Source organism: Dama dama, chromosome 11 (genome assembly GCF_033118175.1).
Source record: "Dama dama isolate Ldn47 chromosome 11, ASM3311817v1, whole genome shotgun sequence".
Taxonomy (NCBI): Eukaryota; Metazoa; Chordata; class Mammalia; order Artiodactyla; family Cervidae; genus Dama; species Dama dama.
Genome location: NC_083691.1, coordinates 66,617,120 through 66,634,626, shown reverse-complemented (window position 1 = coordinate 66,634,626; position 17,507 = coordinate 66,617,120). Strand labels below are relative to the sequence as shown.

Genomic DNA, 17,507 nt, shown 5'->3' with positions numbered 1-17,507 from the left:
CTCTCCCTATTCTTTGGTGCTGACGGTGATGCCATTTGGTCCAATTATCACTTATGATTACATAACATGTTTTGATTGAAGAGCTTCTGAGAAAATAAAGCTACCTTGTTTCTCCCGAGCACAAAAATGCAAGCCGTTCCAGCAGGCACGCTGCCCTCCCGAGAAACGTTGCGAACTATTAGGCTAAATTATGAGTTGAACTTGATTCGGAAACAAAGTGGCCATTGTGCCTGACTCCCACCGACATCCAGGAGGATGTGATTGTTTTTCTGACCACAAGTCCCTCCCCAGCGCACTCTAAACTAAGCGGAGGCCCCCCGGCGCATTGGCACAACCCAGAGAGTGCGCGGAAGCAGTGACAAGGCCTCCTTTTTTCTCCCTGTCCTGTAGGCGCTTTAGTGCAGAGTTTGCCCAGAGACGCCAGGGTATGAGCTTTCTGAATTTGGTAGAGCGGTGCACTCTTTCATTTCTGTTTTAGTTCTTTGCTGGCATGTTCGGGAAGCATGGTGTGTGCCACACAGGAATGTCTGTTCACTTGGACGATGCTTGTGCATGAATGAGGTGGTTGCTAGTGCAACCCTAAACTGTACTAAGTTTCTCACTTGGCTTTGTTTGCTGCTTACAAGGGGATCCAGGTAATCCTTTCTCTTTACATAGCCCCCAAAGCCAGAGCTAATGCACTGGAACATGTGGCAGGAGCTGGGCCCCTCCCCTGCCCCTCCCAGGGTCTCTAAATGCGGAAAAGTCCCATTTGAGGGAAGCTCGTGGTACCCGAAAATTGCCCTCCTCTTATAGGAGTCCTTGAGGGCTTTCCCCTTAGAGGAATTTCTTAATTAATCTGCAGAGCCAAGCAGGGAAAAGCAAGCTTCAGTGTGGTGGTAGCAGTTGAATGCAGACCATGAGCTTGCCCTGGAGGGTAAGCTTCCTTCATCCCTTTGCTTCCTATCTGCCCTTTGTGTGGCAAGAATGACCTGGGCACTTGACCTTCAGGGCCAGTTCCCCAGCCTGGCTTGTAAGTCCTACTTCACACCACGCCAGGATCTCTGAGCACCTAATTCTGAACAGAGCATCCCCATCTGAAAATGGCCGGTGGGTTCAGGAAGTGCAGCCCCTTCTCAGGCTTAGATGCCTCTTTAGTTTTAAAACCAACCCCTCTGGCTCATGCGTTCTTCCTGGGTCCCAGGAGAGACGGGCTGACTCTGACTGCTATGCCTTACGAGTAGGGAAGCCCAACTCCGTGCCTGTGAATCCAGCCCAAAGTGTCAGAAGCTGCATTTCCTGGGGGTGGGAGGGGGGCTAGGGAGGGGCCTGGACAGGACAAACCCAGGGGTGTGGGGTTCTCCAAGTAGGGGAGGCCAGAGAGAGCCTGGCGCTGGTCTTAGCTGGCCGCACTGGACAGGTAACCTTGCTTCCTTTTATTCAACACTTTGCTTCTTTTGGATACTCTCTGTTCCAGACCACCCGTTAGCAGAGCGGCTCCCCAGCCCGAAAAGCTCCAGAAGAACAACATCACCAAAAAAAAGAAACTGGTTGAGGTGAGGAGGTTACACTATTTTGTTCTTCCATCTGCCATCGACGTTCTAAGATCTGCCTGGTGGACATCACCATCGGCAGGTCCCACGGATGCCTTCAGGTTACCCCAACCGGACTGGCTGGCTCTCGCTTCTCCCCTGTCCCTTTCACACAGCACTGTGTTCCCCAGCAACGACCAGAGTCACATCCCCTAGGTCATGTTCCTTCAGCCCCACCACCAGGCCCTGTGGGTACTAACCCCAAAATATCCCGTGTCCTTCAGACCTGGTCCCTTTTCCCTGTACCTAGTGCTGCCCAGGGGAGCTTATTCACTGTCTCTAATGTCACTTGAGCACTTGTCGGGTGCTGGGTACTTTGCTATATGTTGATACTTCCCGCCAAGTATTTCACACATTCCTTGAGTCTACAAGGCAAGTGCCATTACTGTTCCGTCTTACAGATGAGGGTGCTATAGCTCAGAGAAGTCTAGTGACGTGTTAGGTCCCAGCCCCGGATCACTAAGCCAGTGAGTGGACAGGGGCTTGAACTCTGCCATCAGGACTTGAGGATGACAGCTCCGGGGTACCTGCTGTTTTCTGAGAGAGCCCTCCTAACCGTTCTCTCTGCCTCAAGACCCTTCCCTTTCCTCTCTGACACATGCCCTGCTGCCCACAGAGTCAGCTCTTGAAAATATAACTCTTCTCTCTCCACCCCGGCTTTGAGACACAGGAGGGCCCCACTCTCCCGATGGGATCCACGATCATGGTTTCAGAACCTTACCCAGGAGCCCCCGTCCTAACTCATCACCTGAGAGTCTCCAGAGCAACTTATGCCTCTGACCCCGAAGCCATCAGTGTTCTCTGAAGCTGCCTGGGACTTTCACGGCCCTGTGCTCAGAAGCCTCTTCCTCTTCCCTCCCCACACCCCGTCCTTCCTGCCCTTCTCTGTGCAGCCTTCTCTGGGGCTCCCCACCCGAAACCCGCCTGCCCTCTACCCGCCCCGCATCCCCTCCTCCGCAGCCCTGTCCCACCGTCTCCTGCCATTAATTCACACTCATCTGTCTCCTACTACACTCTGAACTCCTTGAGGCCAGAAAAATCTAAGTGAAATTTTTTTTATTGGAAGAGGAAATTATGTTGAGGGGGAGGGGTGATTATCATGGAAACAGCACAGGTCAGGAAATGCAGCTGAACTTCAGGAAAGACAGGGTTCAGAAACCGAAAGGCTGTCATCAGCCAAGACAGTGCCTCTTTCTGCCCAGCAGGGCCTCACGTGTGCCTGATGCATCCTTTTCTTTTCCTACAGACTTCTTGAGCTACTTTAGTAGACGGTGGTGCTGTCCGATGCCGGCATTTACATCTCCTCAGTTAGTTAGGCAGCCGGGCCTACCAGCATATCCCTAGTTCTAAATTCCTGGGGGAAACTATCTGATTGGCCAAGCTTGAGACAGTTGTCCATGGGGCTAGGGATCACATATTACACACATAGTTTCTGGGAAGCACGTGGTGGGGGGAGAGACTCGGGGAGGGGAGCTGCTAAGAAGGAGAAGAAAAAGAGTCATATAAATAGGAAAGCTACTGATACATGGGCTAAATGGATGTATCAGCTTGATGAAAGGTCATGGGAGATGTGAGAGCAGGGCCTCGTTGTGCCAATTTAAGGAGTTTGGACTTTATCCCATAGGTAGTGAAAGTCAGTGCATGTTTTGGAGTAGGGACGTGTTGTGGTATTTTAAAATTAATCTGATGTTTGTAACTGACAAGCTTTGGAGAGAGAAAAGGCTAGAATCGGGGAACCTAGAGGAAAGGGACCCACGTCTTCTTAATCTTGAATCGGTCCCCACATCCCACCCCAACCAGCATGGTGCCCAGGACAGGAGAGCTGTCAGCAATGACGGCCAAGCTGTCAAGCTGAATTAAGAATAGGTCTGATCTGAACCAGTCACTGCTCTTTGTCCTAGAAAATGAGGCAGGAAGAAGAGAAAGACTGTAGGGGAAAAAAGAATGCAAATGGTATAGAAATTTTGTAGGGCACGCACCCAGCAACAGAATGAGCATGGCATTCACCTCAGTGTTCTGCTTTGCAGTCCCCGGTGCATCTGGGTGAATCAGAGCAAAGAGCCCTGAGCCACCTCTCTGCTCACATCCGAGAGTGCCCACCAAGTCGCAGATGTGCAACTTCGGGGCAGCCTTTACTGGGCATCACTTCGATAGGCTTTGCCTCACCTGAGAAGCAGGGAAGCAAATCCAGTTTATTTAGAAAGTTAATTGTTCAGTTGTGTCTGACTCTTTGCAACCCGATGGACTGTAGCCCGCCAGGCTCCTCTGTCCATAGGAGTCTCCAGGCAAGAATACTGGAGTGGGTAGCCATTCCCTTCTCCAGGGGATCTTCCTGACCCAGGGATCAAACCCGGGCCTCCTGCATTGCAGGCAGATTGTTTTCTATCTGAGCCATTAGGGAAGTGTGAGGCTTCCCCCCAGCATCTTGGGGAGCTAAAGAAAGGGCTGCCCTGTATCCCCAGCTGGCCGAGGAATATGGTTCCAGTGCTATGAGCGGCTGTCCCCACAGTGCGGGTTTGTTCCTCTGCTTGTACTTCCCCTAAGGGCCCTTTCCTCTTGTGTGGGAGTGTAGGAGCTGGCTCTCGACCACGTGTTTGGCTACAGAGGCTTTGACTGTCGCAATAACCTGCATTACCTGAATGACGGTGCCGACATCATCTTCCACACAGCCGCGGCCGGCATCGTTCAGAACCTCTCCACAGGTAAACGGATCAGGAGAAACTGCTGTCTGAACACAGATGTTTATTTTAGCCCTTTTGTGCACTTTCCCACTGGTTATATGCACCATCGCTTAAACCTTCTCTTCCCTTCAGAACCATTCCACTCTGTTCCAGACTGGTGCCATTCAGTCCTGGAAGATGCTCAGGCCCATGTTCACAGAGTCAGACCTGCTTTCTCACTGCCTCTCACCCAGCTGCATCTCATCTCAGCCCCTGGCAGGGAGGTGTCTGTGTTTCCTTCAGCTCCACGGAGGCTGAGAGAGATGGAGGGAAGCCAGAAAGAGGGTGTGGAGAGCAGAGAAAGCTTTATAGACAGTAACTGACAACCAAGCAAAGGGGAGAGGGGTGGTTTTCTCATTGATTTCTAAGTCACCAAATTTTTTAGCAGCTCAGATTTTCAAGTTTTGCCTGTTTCAACTATTTAACCAGATTCACAAAGAGAATGAGAACTGTGAAATAATTAACAAAAACTCCTTAAATTTCCCTTAACTATAGAATTTAACTATAAATTTAAAAATCTTTTTTAAAAGAAACAACTCAAGCAAAAAGAATCAGGCAGAAATTAAGAGACACCCTTATCTTTACCACAAGATTTAAATATGGTAATATGTTGCCTGTATATTTGCTTTATATCTTAAACTTTCTTCCCTCTCAAATTTTTACGCTCCTTCATAATTCTGTGGAGTTTATGCATAGATTTTTTTTTAAGAGAGTAAAATCACTGGGCACATAAAGGTCTGTCTTTTGAGGGGAGGACCTTGGAATTTAATTTCTTCTGTGTTTTTCTCAGTCTTCTAGCCACATGTTATCAGGTTAGTAGCAAAGTGCTGTTTCCTTGTATTCAATACCATCACTCACCTCTCAGTCCCTGTGCGTTTACAGTGGCCACTTGGGCGGTCAAGTCAGCAAACCGTTTGCTGCAATAGATGATAAAGCTTTTCTTGTCCTGTCTTCCACTTGCAACATATGTTGACTTAGGGCTTCAAGGGAGAAAACTATCACCCATGCCATCCAAGTACTGGGTAGATTGGCACTTTGGTAGATAAAGATAATTGAAAGGGATTTCCCAAGCATTTTCCTAGTGTCGTCTTCCCTTTCTATGAGTAAGTGGTGCCATTTTGGTCAGTAAAGCACTGTCTCCAGTGCCCCCCCACCCCGCCCCCCACCACCCCGCTCAGAGGAAGACAGTGAGAAGCCGTGGGCCCTGGGCCGTGGGAGGAGGAACCTTTCTGGACCCTGGAAACCTCTGCACTTGGACTGCACTCTGGATGCACCTAGGATGCAGGAGAATTGAAGGGAGCTTGTGTGTTGGATCCGGATTAGGTAACAGGCACTAGCTCTCCTCCTAATCTTGGGACAGAATTTGTCCAGGTGACAAAGCATCTCCCACTCCCCAAGGACAATTCTCTAAGTGAGAATTGGGCGCTATTAGCTCTCACTTCTACAGGGCTCCTCACAGAGCTTTAGGGCTACCCTGAGAGCTCATCCGCGGCCCTGCCCACCCTGCCGTCTCTCCTAGGGAGCCAGAGCTTCTACCTGGAGCACACGGACGACATCCTCTGCCTGACAGTGAACCAGCACCCCAAGTACAGGAATGTGGTGGCCACCAGCCAGATAGGTAGGAGGGGCCTGCAGACGCCCAGTCGCTCTCAGTGAGCAGAGACATTGATTTATTGATTGATCGGCAGCTACTGGGGCGGTGGGGGTGGGGATGGGGAGGGGGCGGTCACAGATATCCACCCTTTCTTGATGTCGATGCTGAGTTTTTGAGCCCTGGCTGAATCTGTGTTGTCTGAGTTGACACATCCAGTGATGCTGACTCCAAGGGACCATTAAGTTAGACCAGAGACTCAATATCCAAATAAACGACCCCCAGCCCTGGGGGCTGTGAGAATAGTTTTTCAGAGCCCAGGTTCAAATGAAGGGCCCTAGAGCTTGTGCTTGGCGAGGGTGGATTCTGATATGCGTGCCTGACTCTCCTTACCCTAGGAAACTGCCAGTGACAAATGTGAACTGATTCACATTTGTGACGAGTGGTTGTTGTTGTTGTTGTTTTTTAACGTTGTCATTTCAAAGGCAGTTTTTAGAAACATATCTTGCTGCTTGTTTTCATTGAACCCATGCCCATTTTTTAAATTTAATTTGGAACTTTGATACTGGTGTTAAGTGCTTCACTCTTAGAAACATGACTTATTTCAGCTATTGTTTTCCTTTGACGCTTCCTCATTGCCATTGCTCACCCAATGCAGGTGATATTGCGGAGACCCCAGGTAAGGCTGTTCCATCCGTGAGTAGCTTGAATCTGCACAGCAAAATCATGTCGATCTACCATGTTTGCTGGTTGTATCTGGCTGAGTTGCAGATACAAATCATTGATCTCACCGATTTCCTTTGTATCAACTCCACCTCGAGAGTGTGTGTGTGGGATGTAAACACCCTTAGGTCTCTGCCCCTGAAAGCACAGAAGGCAAGTGTTGCCCCTCATCTCTCACCTCCGACCAGGCCAGGCCGTGGGTCTCTTAGCCCCGTCTCTGTGACACCCCTAAGCACTTGTCTTATAGAAGCTTTTAGGTGGGCGTCGGCGCTGCCCACACTCCTCCAATCTCCAACCTCCGCTCTGTCCTGCCTCCCGCACTCAGGGACGACACCTTCCATCCACGTGTGGGACGCCATGACCAAGCACACCGTGTCCATGCTGCGGTGCTTCCACTCGAAGGGCGTGAACTACATCAACTTCAGCGCCACCGGGAAGCTGCTGGTGTCGGTGGGCGTGGACCCCGAGCACACCATCACCGTCTGGCGCTGGCAGGAAGGTAAGGGAAGTGGGCTTTCTGTCCCTCTGTGGGGCTTGCTCGTGGTGCGGGCTGGGCTCCAGCCTAGATCTGCCTCACTCCATGGCCCGCTGTTGGTACTGCTCCAGGCCAGCCTGTGGAGTCCTAAAGAAGCTGCTGGTCAGCTGCTGCTGCATCCTGAACCCCATGGCCCCCGGAGTCCTGGGCTGGGCAGTGAAGGGTCTTTGGGAAAGTGGCCCAGGGCTGACTGCCTTCCTCCTCAGGCAACAGGCAGCACCCTCCACTATTTCTGTCCTAACCACCTTCCTACACAAGCTTCCCAGTCTGTCTGGTGACCCCTGGATCCTGCTGTGGCTTCGGCACCCTCATTGTCTTATTACAGGAAATGGGATGGGGTTTTATCACCATTTTTTTAAACATTTTTGAAATGGGGATTCACCTTTTAATTAAGGTTTACATTTAATGGAACAAGATTTCTTTCTTGTCCTCCCCCAATACACGTGCACACACAGGCTGCTACTAAATTTACAGTCTTCTTTGAATCAAAATTAGGCAATCTTTTGGATATATTCTCCCAGTTGGCAAAAGCAGATCCAATTAGTTAAGAAATTAATGAGGTCCATCTCCAGCCTGGCCGCCTGTATCTGGGGCATGCTCAGCCAGGCACACACAGAGATGGCACTTCTCCAACCAGGACTTCAAGAGTCCCATGATCTCAGCATCTTCCCATGGTGGGGACGCGAGAGGGGATAGTAAACGAGCCCAGCGGGAGGGAATTCCAGTCCCTCCTGAGCCTCCGTCTGAAGAAAAGAGGCTGGGGACCTGCAGATACTTATGATGAGACGCGTCATGCTCCCTCCATTTCTCATGTTCTTGTTCATCAGTGTCTTGTGTCCAAATGGCCCCATAGTCTGTATCCTAGGGATGTGGGTCATTGCTTGTGATGTCACATGGCCAGCTGATTAAGTAGACTCAGCCCCAGAGGAGAAACACAGCATCTTCACTGATAGACTTATAGTGTCTTAGAGCTGGACGGACTTAGAGAAGCCTTCCTGCCCGGTCAGGATCCATCCCATGGACAGATCCCTCCGACACATTCCTCGCAGGCTTCTTTCCTTTTTCTACTCAAGGGCTGTCGCATATACAGCCAGCATCACTTCCTCAGACAGCCCACCCACTGTTGAAAGCCCTTTCTTAGGCGAGAGTGTAACTTGCTTCAGAAAGCCTTTCTGCTATGGTACTAACTGCATTCTCTGTGGTAGCCAGGAACACGTCTGTTCCTCATTCATTAGAAGAAGGTCCTATCAACCCTGTACACAGTATCATCGTTTTCAGCTCAGGCTCACTCTCCCAATGTCCCGTCTGTCCCTCTGGGCAGTACCTGCTCTGGCCCTGCCCCAGTGTAGTACCTACCCTGCTTCATGGTCCCCTAGGGCCCTACTGCCCTCCAAGGGTGGACTGGTAGAGCCAGGACTTTTAAACAAGTTCCCAGGATAAAGAGAAGACTTCTCACTGGTAGTTTTCTCCCATTGTCTTTGTTGGAAGCAGTGCTTCGGTCTGTATAGAAGGGTTCTGAGCCAGTGCTAGGATCTAATAGCTGACACCAACCACCAAGGCTTCTGAGAGCACAGCCTGGCCTCATCCAACTCTCTCACCCTCGCAGGTGCCAAGGTTGCCAGCCGAGGGGGCCACCTGGAGCGCATATTCGTGGTGGAATTTCGCCCTGACTCAGACACACAGTTTGTGTCGGTTGGGGTCAAACACATGAAGTTCTGGACCCTGGCAGGCAGCGCCCTGCTTTACAAGAAAGGGGTCATTGGGTCTATGGAGGCTGCCAAGATGCAGACGATGTTGTCCGTGGCCTTCGGTGCTGTGAGTTGCAGCAGAAGCTTCCTGAGAGGGAAGCCTGGACCCCTGGGCGTGGGCACGGGGTGGGCAGGTATATCCTAAAAGCTGTGAACAACAGGAAAGCCATTTCCACAGGATCTCCTTCCTTGGACTGTTTGCAAGCACTGTTTTGTTTCCTTAGCATAGATGAATGAGTTGACTATATCATTCCCCTCAAAATGTTAATTAGAAAAAAGCAGACCCCACCCCCACCCCCACCCAGGGCTGGAGATTCATTATTCCAGAGTCACACTAACTTGCAAGCCCGTCGTGTTGAGCTCAATAGATGCAGAGGCTGAGGGACATTTCCATCACCAGACAGCATCCCTGCCCCCTGCCCTCTCAGGCCACAAGTCCCCTAATGACCCCCTTGCACAGGCTGTGGGTGGTCCTATGGCAACAGGAGCTACCCAGGGACGTTCTGAAACACAGTCAACTCTTGGTCCTCCCAGTGTGGGTTTACCTGGCCACGTAGATGAGCCCAGGAGAGTCTGCTGGCAGGCTGGGGTCCCACCCAGCCCTGCAGTCACTGGGGGCTGCTGCCAGAGTGGAAGTGCATTTAAAAGCAGACCTGTGCTCAATGGGGAATCAACCGTCCCCAGAGCCAACTCAGCAGAGTGAATTGCAGAGCCGGGTGATTTCCATACCACATCTTCCTACAAAGATGTGCTCTTTGTAGAATTCTCTTTCCTTCCCCTGATACAGAAGGTTGTTCTAAGCTGTGTATGTGTCTCTCTGGCTCCTGTTTCTTGGCACTGGAGCGGGGGGGCTGAGAGGGGGCCCTCTTGAGAACCGCAGCCAGTGTCCTGGTGTGGAGGGTGTCCCTCTGTTGACAGAACAACCTCACTTTCACGGGTGCCATCAACGGCGATGTCTACGTGTGGAAGGACCACTTCCTCGTCCGGCTGGTGGCCAAGGCTCACACAGGCCCCGTCTTCACCATGTACACGACCCTTCGGGATGGGCTCATCGTGACCGGCGGGAAAGAGCGGCCGTAAGCCGGAGCTCCTCTGGGAACAGCTGGTCTTTTGTGATTGTCTTGGGAGAAACGGACAGAAGCATCTCCAACTTGGAGAAAATGCAGATTTTCACTCTCTTGTTTCTTCTGCATCATGGAGATGAGTCTGCCATCTCTCCAAGAGGGCCCTGGGTCAGAACCTTCAGAAGTAAGGCTCAGAGAGGCGGGGTCCTATAGTTTAACAACTGGAGAGATGCTTTTGAATAGCCCTGGTGACTCTGCTGTCCATCAAGTGTTACTGCCGATAGCTCTTCCGGAGGGGGCAGGAGGGGTGAGATGAGGGGAGAGATGTCCAGTGGGGACTGCGACTCTGTGAAGGCCAAGTACTCCTCTTCAGTGTCCAATCTAATGAAAACACAGCTTGATTTTTTAGATTGGGATTCTCTTTCCTCTTACGATAGTAGCATTTGACAGCAGTCTAGGAAATCTACAAGTTCAAGGGGTTCTGGTGGCTCATCGGCAGGACCTATGAAAGGGCCACCCCCAAGGGGTTGTTCTGCTGGGCCCCGGGATGTGGGGCCGGGACCTTGAGGAGATGGCAGGGGGAGAGGCGAGTGGAGGGTCCTGGGCGGTCTTTGGACGAGGGCTGACTTGCCATGTTCTTGATCTTTCTCAGGACCAAAGAAGGAGGTGCTGTGAAACTGTGGGACCAGGAGATGAAGCGCTGCCGGGCCTTCCAGCTGGAGACGGGGCAGCTGGTGGAGTGCGTGCGCTCCGTGTGCCGCGGCAAAGTGAGCGGGCGGGCCAGCCTTTCCCCAGCCACACATCTGCCCTGCACTGGGGGGTGGTCGAGTCCTGAGAACAAGGCTCCCAGGTGTGACTTAGACTGCGGAGGGAGGCAGCTTAGCGGAGTGGGACAGACCTGGATGCAAAGTGTGGCTCGCCCAGGAGAACTGGCTATGTGACCTTTGCTCTGTTACGTAGCCTTTCTGTGTCCAGCTCATGGTGGTCGTGAGGATTGCAGGAATCATCAGTGCCCAGGGCCTTTCGTTATGCCTGACACATGGTCAGTCAGTAGATGTCAGCTGCTGCTGTTAGAGGCACAGGGATATTAGGTAGTTTGCCCAGGCCCACAGGTGCACAGCCAGGATGGGGAAAGCTAACGACCACCACACTAAGGCATTTGGTCAGATGCTTCACTAAATATCACGCACAGCTGTTTGGCTTTTGTTTTTTAAATATGGACATCCAGGCTCTTGCCCAGTGTGCCAAATCAGAATCTCAGGGGTAGGGCCTTGGCTTTGATATGTGTGTTCTTTTTTCCTTTTCTTCTTCTTCTTTTTTTTAATTCCCCAGGAGATTCTAAAGTACTTGAAGTCTCCTGACCTCTGTTTAATACCTTGTATTTATATGTTGGAATTGGTATCAGTCTACAAACTTGCTTTCTAGACGCCCTCCATTAAAAACGCAAACCTGAGTCTACATCACTGTAAACTGGGAACTGTGGTTTTAAGTAGATACACGATAGTCATCCGGAAGGGGAGGGTAATTAGACTTAGAGGAGATGAAGGCAGAATGAGGTCTAGAACCTGGAAGTCATCAGGAGTTTGAGGAAGAACTGAGAAAGAGTTTGGGCTGTCCTAGAGCAGAAATTGGCTGCCCTGCTCTGCAGTGAGCTCAGAGTCACTAGAACATTCCAGCGGAGACGAGAGGATTGGGGGCCTTTGGGGGACTTCTTCCCAAGGGGCTCGAGGGAGAGAAGGCCTAGTAGGGGGCGGGGGTGGTCACTTAAGGATGGCGAATTTGTTGTTAAAAACAAAGCACTTCCTGGTTCTTGCTGTTTTAGTACCAGCGCCAGTGAATGTACGTTCCCAAGTTGCTCTGATAGTGTTTTTTCTTTATTATTATTATTTTATATTGTGACAAAATCTAGAGAACATAAAATTTACCATTTAGCCATTTTGAAGCATACAGTTAATTGGTATCAGATACATTCACATTGTTATGCAACCAGCAGCACCATCCCTCCTTGGGACATTTCTCATCCTGTACAACAGAAGCTCAGCATCTATGAAGTAATAACTGCCCCACGCAGCCCCTGGCAACCATCATTCGACCTCCCATCTCCATGCATTTGACTCATCTAGGAATTTCATATGAGTGGGATCCTACAGTGTTTTTCTTCTAATAGTGTTTTGATTACAACAGGGAAAAATTTTAGTGGGAACTAAGGATGGAGAAATCATTGAAGTTGGTGAAAAAAACGCTGCTTCCAACATCTTGATTGATGGACACATGGAAGGGGAGATCTGGGGCCTGGCCACACACCCATCCAAGGACATCTTCATCTCCGCCAGCAATGACGGCACAGCCCGCATCTGGGACCTGGCTGACAAGGTGAGGGGCAGACACTGCCTGGGCTCGGAGGCCCCAAGTGGGGTGAGGGGAAGTCTGGCCAGGGTCCGTCAGGCCGGTCAGAGATGGGGGATGGGGTTGGACAGGCGCTCAGCCACAGCGCAACAACCAAGTTAGACTCATAGTAAAGGCAGTCCCATTCACACTCACCCATTCTGTACATATCTATTAGCTATGTACTTCTTTGAATATTTATAGTGCAGGAATAATCTCACTGAGAATGCTTTATTCTCTTGTCACAAAAGAACCCACGAAACTAAAAAACAAAGAGATAAATCATGTCTTCCCCAGATGGGAAGAGAAAAAAATGATTTAAAATGTCAGATGTTCCCAAGTGGAACATTTCAATCAAAATTCCAACAAAGTTACTCTTAGAGTTTGGAAAAAAATTTAAAAGTACAAAAAATTTCAAAAAACAGATCCATCTTGAGTAAAAATGTAAAATAGCAGAAAATAAACAGGAGTAGGGGAAGAAAGATTGATGTTTACCAAGTCTTAGCTGATAGTAAAAAAGTACGTATGTTCTAATAATTAAAATACTTGGTTTCATTACAAAATGGCTTGTAAATATTTCAGTTGTATTTTCAGTGTCAGGATCATGGAACAGACTTGGAGAAGCCTAAGCTAAGTGTGGCTGTCATACTCAAGTTGAAAGTGAAAAGAAAGTGCAAGTCACTCAGTTGTGTCCAACTCTTTGTGACCCCATGGAATTCTCCAGGCCAGAATACTGGAGTGGGTAGGCTTTCCCTTCTCCAGGGGATTTTCCCAACCCAGGGGTTGAACCCAGGTCTCCCACATTGCAGGTGGATTCTTTACCAGCTGAGCCACAAGGGAAGCCCAAGAATACTGGAGTGGGTAGCTTATCCCTTCTCCAGCAGGTCTTCCTGGCCCAGGAATCGAACCAGGGTCTCCTGCATTGCAGGCAGATTCTTTACCAACTGAGCTATTAGGGAATTCCCATACTCAAGTTAGTTTGTAATTATTGATTATGTTTATTAATATACACTATATACCAGATGTTTCATAAATACCATCACTAATGCTTACAACAACTTTGCAAGACCAATATTAATATCACTTCTCTATACATGGGGCTTCCCTGATGGCTCAGCAGGTAAAGAACCTGCCTGCCAATGCAGGAGACACAGGAGATGCAGGTTCAATCCCTGGGTCAGGAAGATCCCCCGGAGGAGGAAATGGCAACTCACTCCAGTATTCTTGCCTGGAGAATCCCATGGACAGAGGAGCCTGGCAGGTTACACAAAGAGTCAGACACAACTGAGCATGCACACGCGCACACACACACACACACACACACACACACACACACACACAAAGAGAGGAGCAACTTACCCGAACACACCCAGCTAGGGACAGAGCCAGGATCTGGGATCTGAACTAATACATGCTGAAGCTCAAACTCTTTCCCCTGAACAAGAGGTCAGCAAGCTGAGCTGCAGCCCAAGGATGAAGTCTGCTGGCTGCCTGTTTCTGCAGTTAGCTGCGCTTTATTGTTTATATCAGCGTCCATGGCTGCTTTTGTGCTTCACTGGCAGAGCCAAAAATATTTACTGTTTACTGTCAAACCATTCACAGAGAAAGTTCACCAGCCTCTGCTTAAACCACATTGTCTCCCCAGCTGCTCAGTCAAAACACACTGCCTGCCTCGGCTCCTCAGGGACTCTTACTGTAAGAAGCAAGAGGTCTGGAGCCTCCTTAGAGGTGACCTGGGTGCAGGATTTCCCCTGGAGACTAGCTGAGGTGGCCAAGAGCTCAGGATATTATGTTGTGTCCATGTAGAAGCTGCTAAACAAGGTGAGCCTGGGCCACGCGGCCCGGTGTGCGGCCTACAGCCCGGACGGGGAGATGGTGGCCATTGGCATGAAGAATGGAGAGTTTGTTGTCTTGTTGGTGAACAGCCTGAAAGTTTGGGGGAAGAAAAGAGACCGGAAATCTGCTATCCAAGATATCAGGTACATAGCAAGTGGTCTGGGCAGGGAGGAGAAAGGCAGGCATTCATTCTCCCTCCCCATGGTTCCCGTTCCAGGAGGCTGGGATGAAGAACTCACATATGAGAGGGTCCCTTTCAATGAACCAGCTCTGGTAGGAGACCCTCTCACACAGCAGTTCTCAGACACATCTTTGCTGATTCCCATGAGTGTGGTTAAAACTTCTTGTGAAGAGCCTTCTACAGAAGGCTGCACACACCCATTCTCTTTTTTCCTGGGGGGTTTGATCCAGAGAAGCGGTCAAATTCCTTAGACTGTTGAAGAAGCTACCCAACCTGACCTTGAGCTTGAGAAGTCCGTCCCAGAGCAGACCTCATGCCTGACCGGCCCCAGACAGCCCTCCTCACAGACCATGCTCTTGAATTGCTTTTTCTAGAATCAGCCCAGACAGCAGATTCTTAGCAGTTGGTTCTTCTGAACACACAGTTGACTTCTATGACCTCACTCAGGGCACAAGTTTGAACCGCATCGGCTACTGCAAAGATATCCCCAGCTTCGTCATTCAGATGGATTTTTCTGCAGATGGCAAGTATATCCAGGTATGCTTCGGCTTTACTGATAATAGTATAACCATTGATACACTATAAAGTGTATATAGTATAACCGGGATAACCATTGATAATAGTATTACTAACAACAGCTTAGGTGAAACCAGGGCTGACTGTTCGCCAGGCAGTGTGTTCACAGGAACCCCTTAAGGATGTTGCTTTTCCTCCTATTTTATACCTGAACAAACAAAGGATTAAGAATTTAAGAAAGTCAAATAGAATTTAAAATAGTAGAATTATTTTTCAGTAGGAAAGCAGGAAACAAGCCGTAATCATCTTGAGCTTCTTCTCACCACCGTCCCTTCAACGCTTTCTAATTCCTAGTTCTCAGGGCTGTATCGAAGCCTGTGTTGCCTCTTATACTTCATCTCAATTCCAAATCCCATGAGTAGTGTGGCCCCTCCACCCTTGGGACCCAGACTCCAGACCATGACCCTGGAGTGAAGGCCCTGGGGGGACTGACCCACGGGGAGGGGTCAAGAGCGGTTGCACTCGTGGCACTGAGTATAGAACAATGATGTCTCCAGCACTTTGAACAAATATTATGCATTTGTGAGCTGGCCAGGAGTCAGGTAGTCATTCTGAAAGGAGAGAGGATGCATTCATTTGTCAAGTGTGAACTGAACCAAGTGCTACATTAGACTTCTGGGTGGAGGAAACGGGCCTGATCCCTGCTGTCCGGGAGCTTGCCTTGTTGTGGACAAGAGGAGCATTAAACTCATCACACAGTGTACCCATAATTATAAATTTTGATTATGTGCTGAGAAGGAAAAGCACAGTGCCCTGTGGGGGCATTTAACAGACACTGAGTTTAGATTGGCTTCCCCTCCCTGAGGTGCTGTTCACACTGAGGTCTGCAGGGTGTGCAGGGGTCAGCCAACCAAGACAGCGGAGCGTGGTTCCAGGCGTTCCGCGTGAAAAACCAAATGTGGGAAAGATTGCAGCTCGTTCCTGATCAGCAGGGAAATCGGGGTGGCTGGGCCAGCACCGCAGGGGGACAGGGGGCTGGAGACGGAGGCAGCAGCCACGTGCTGGAAAACGATTGGTTTCCTCTAGAAGGTTCCCAGAGAAGCCAGGATCAGGTCCTAGATACTTCAGAGATCATCTACATTGGCTGTTGTCCATTAGAAACCTTGCTTCAGTTCTTTACTGAAGGACCTTGCTTCCCTGAAAACAGGGATCCCCAAGTCTGAGCGAGCACCAGCATCCCCTGGAGTCTTTATTAAAATGACCGCTGGGCCCCACCCTCTTCAGGGGATCTGATGGGGGGCCGGGGGTGGGGGTCCAAGAGCGCGTTTCTAACAAATTTCCAGATGCTGCTTCTGCTGTTGGAGAACCAAAGTTGGCGAACCACGGCCTTAGAACTTTGGAAAATAGCAAGAAAATGGATGGGAAATGCCCTGCTTGTGTAAACTTGGCTGCAGGCTGACCACAGGCTTTGCAGGCTGGCGCTGAACTTGGGTTTGGTGGAAAGGTCTGGGGATGTGGAGGTTGGGAAGCAGCACATGGGAAGGGGAATCCTTTGGGCCGCAAAGAAAGAACATTGATGGGCGTGACTGCCTCCCGCCTGCAGGTTTCCACAGGAGCCTACAAGCGCCAGGTACATGAAGTTCCCCTGGGGAAGCAGGTCACCGAAGCTGTGGTCATTGAGAAGATCACCTGGGCCTCCTGGACAAGGTGACTGCAGGAAAGGTCCCAAGGGAGACTACTGTTGTCCCAGCCTCAGCCTCAAGTTTGTGTGGGGCTGGGATCTGAAGCAGCTCAGAGACAGAGCCCTTTCCCTTGGGCAGTCGGAGGAGGGAAGCTTCTTGCTCCCAGGTTGGGCCACAGGCTTTGATCTGACCTGGGCTTTTGAAATGCAAAGTCCCTCTTGTGGTGTAATCTGTCCCACCCATCCCCAGCTGCACCCAGCAAGTTCAAAGGGAAACCATCTCCCAGCTCTTGGCCAAGCTCCCTCCAGTACAGTGAGGCCTCCTCCAACCCCTGGGACGGGGAGGGAGGGCTGGTCACCAGGTAGCAGGGTAAGCAGCAGGGCCCTGCCAAGTCAGAAGAGAGGAGACCACCAGCCTGGAGACTTAAAGGAGCCCCCACTCTTCAACCAAACCCACACTTAGAAGCATTATGGGGAAGAGGGAGAGAACCAAAGATGGAGGGAACTTGTCTTTTGGGGTGAAAGGCGCCGGAGGCAGAAAACAGCAGGAGCTGGGGCAAGTGCACAGAGGGGGAGGGACAGAGGAGCCACGTGACCACACTGACTCTTCCTCTCCTCCCGGGAGAGGATGCCTGACTGCAGGAATGTGTGACAAGGGTCACACACCTCACACCTCTTCCTGTTGGAACAGCATTCTGGGAGACGAAGTCATTGGCATCTGGCCGCGAAATGCAGACAAGGCTGATGTCAACTGTGCCTGTGTGACCCATGCAGGCCTGAACATCGCCACGGGAGACGACTTTGGGCTGGTGAAGCTCTTTGATTTTCCGTGCACAGAGAAATTTGTGAGTTTCCCTTAGAGTAACTCCCTGCACAGCCTCTAGGCTCTCTGACGTTGTGCATTCTCCCAGAGATTGTGGCCACATGGACACGACTGTCTACAATCTAGCACAAGA

The 17,507-nt window shown here is 50.4% G+C and overlaps 1 protein-coding gene across 1 annotated transcript in view; it reads left to right on the top strand.

Annotated features, from left to right (window-relative positions):
• Window positions 1-17,507, top strand: part of EML6 (EMAP like 6) — a 274,839-nt gene that overhangs the window by 253,009 nt on the left and 4,323 nt on the right. The window contains exons 28-39 of the mRNA XM_061155430.1: window positions 1,457-1,535; window positions 4,144-4,273; window positions 5,811-5,909; window positions 6,931-7,104; window positions 8,747-8,955; window positions 9,807-9,964; window positions 10,605-10,719; window positions 12,137-12,325; window positions 14,144-14,316; window positions 14,729-14,891; window positions 16,474-16,577; window positions 17,243-17,396. Coding sequence (XP_061011413.1) covers window positions 1,457-1,535; window positions 4,144-4,273; window positions 5,811-5,909; window positions 6,931-7,104; window positions 8,747-8,955; window positions 9,807-9,964; window positions 10,605-10,719; window positions 12,137-12,325; window positions 14,144-14,316; window positions 14,729-14,891; window positions 16,474-16,577; window positions 17,243-17,396 — 1,747 coding nt within the window. The remainder of the gene's footprint in view (window positions 1-1,456; window positions 1,536-4,143; window positions 4,274-5,810; window positions 5,910-6,930; window positions 7,105-8,746; window positions 8,956-9,806; window positions 9,965-10,604; window positions 10,720-12,136; window positions 12,326-14,143; window positions 14,317-14,728; window positions 14,892-16,473; window positions 16,578-17,242; window positions 17,397-17,507) is intronic.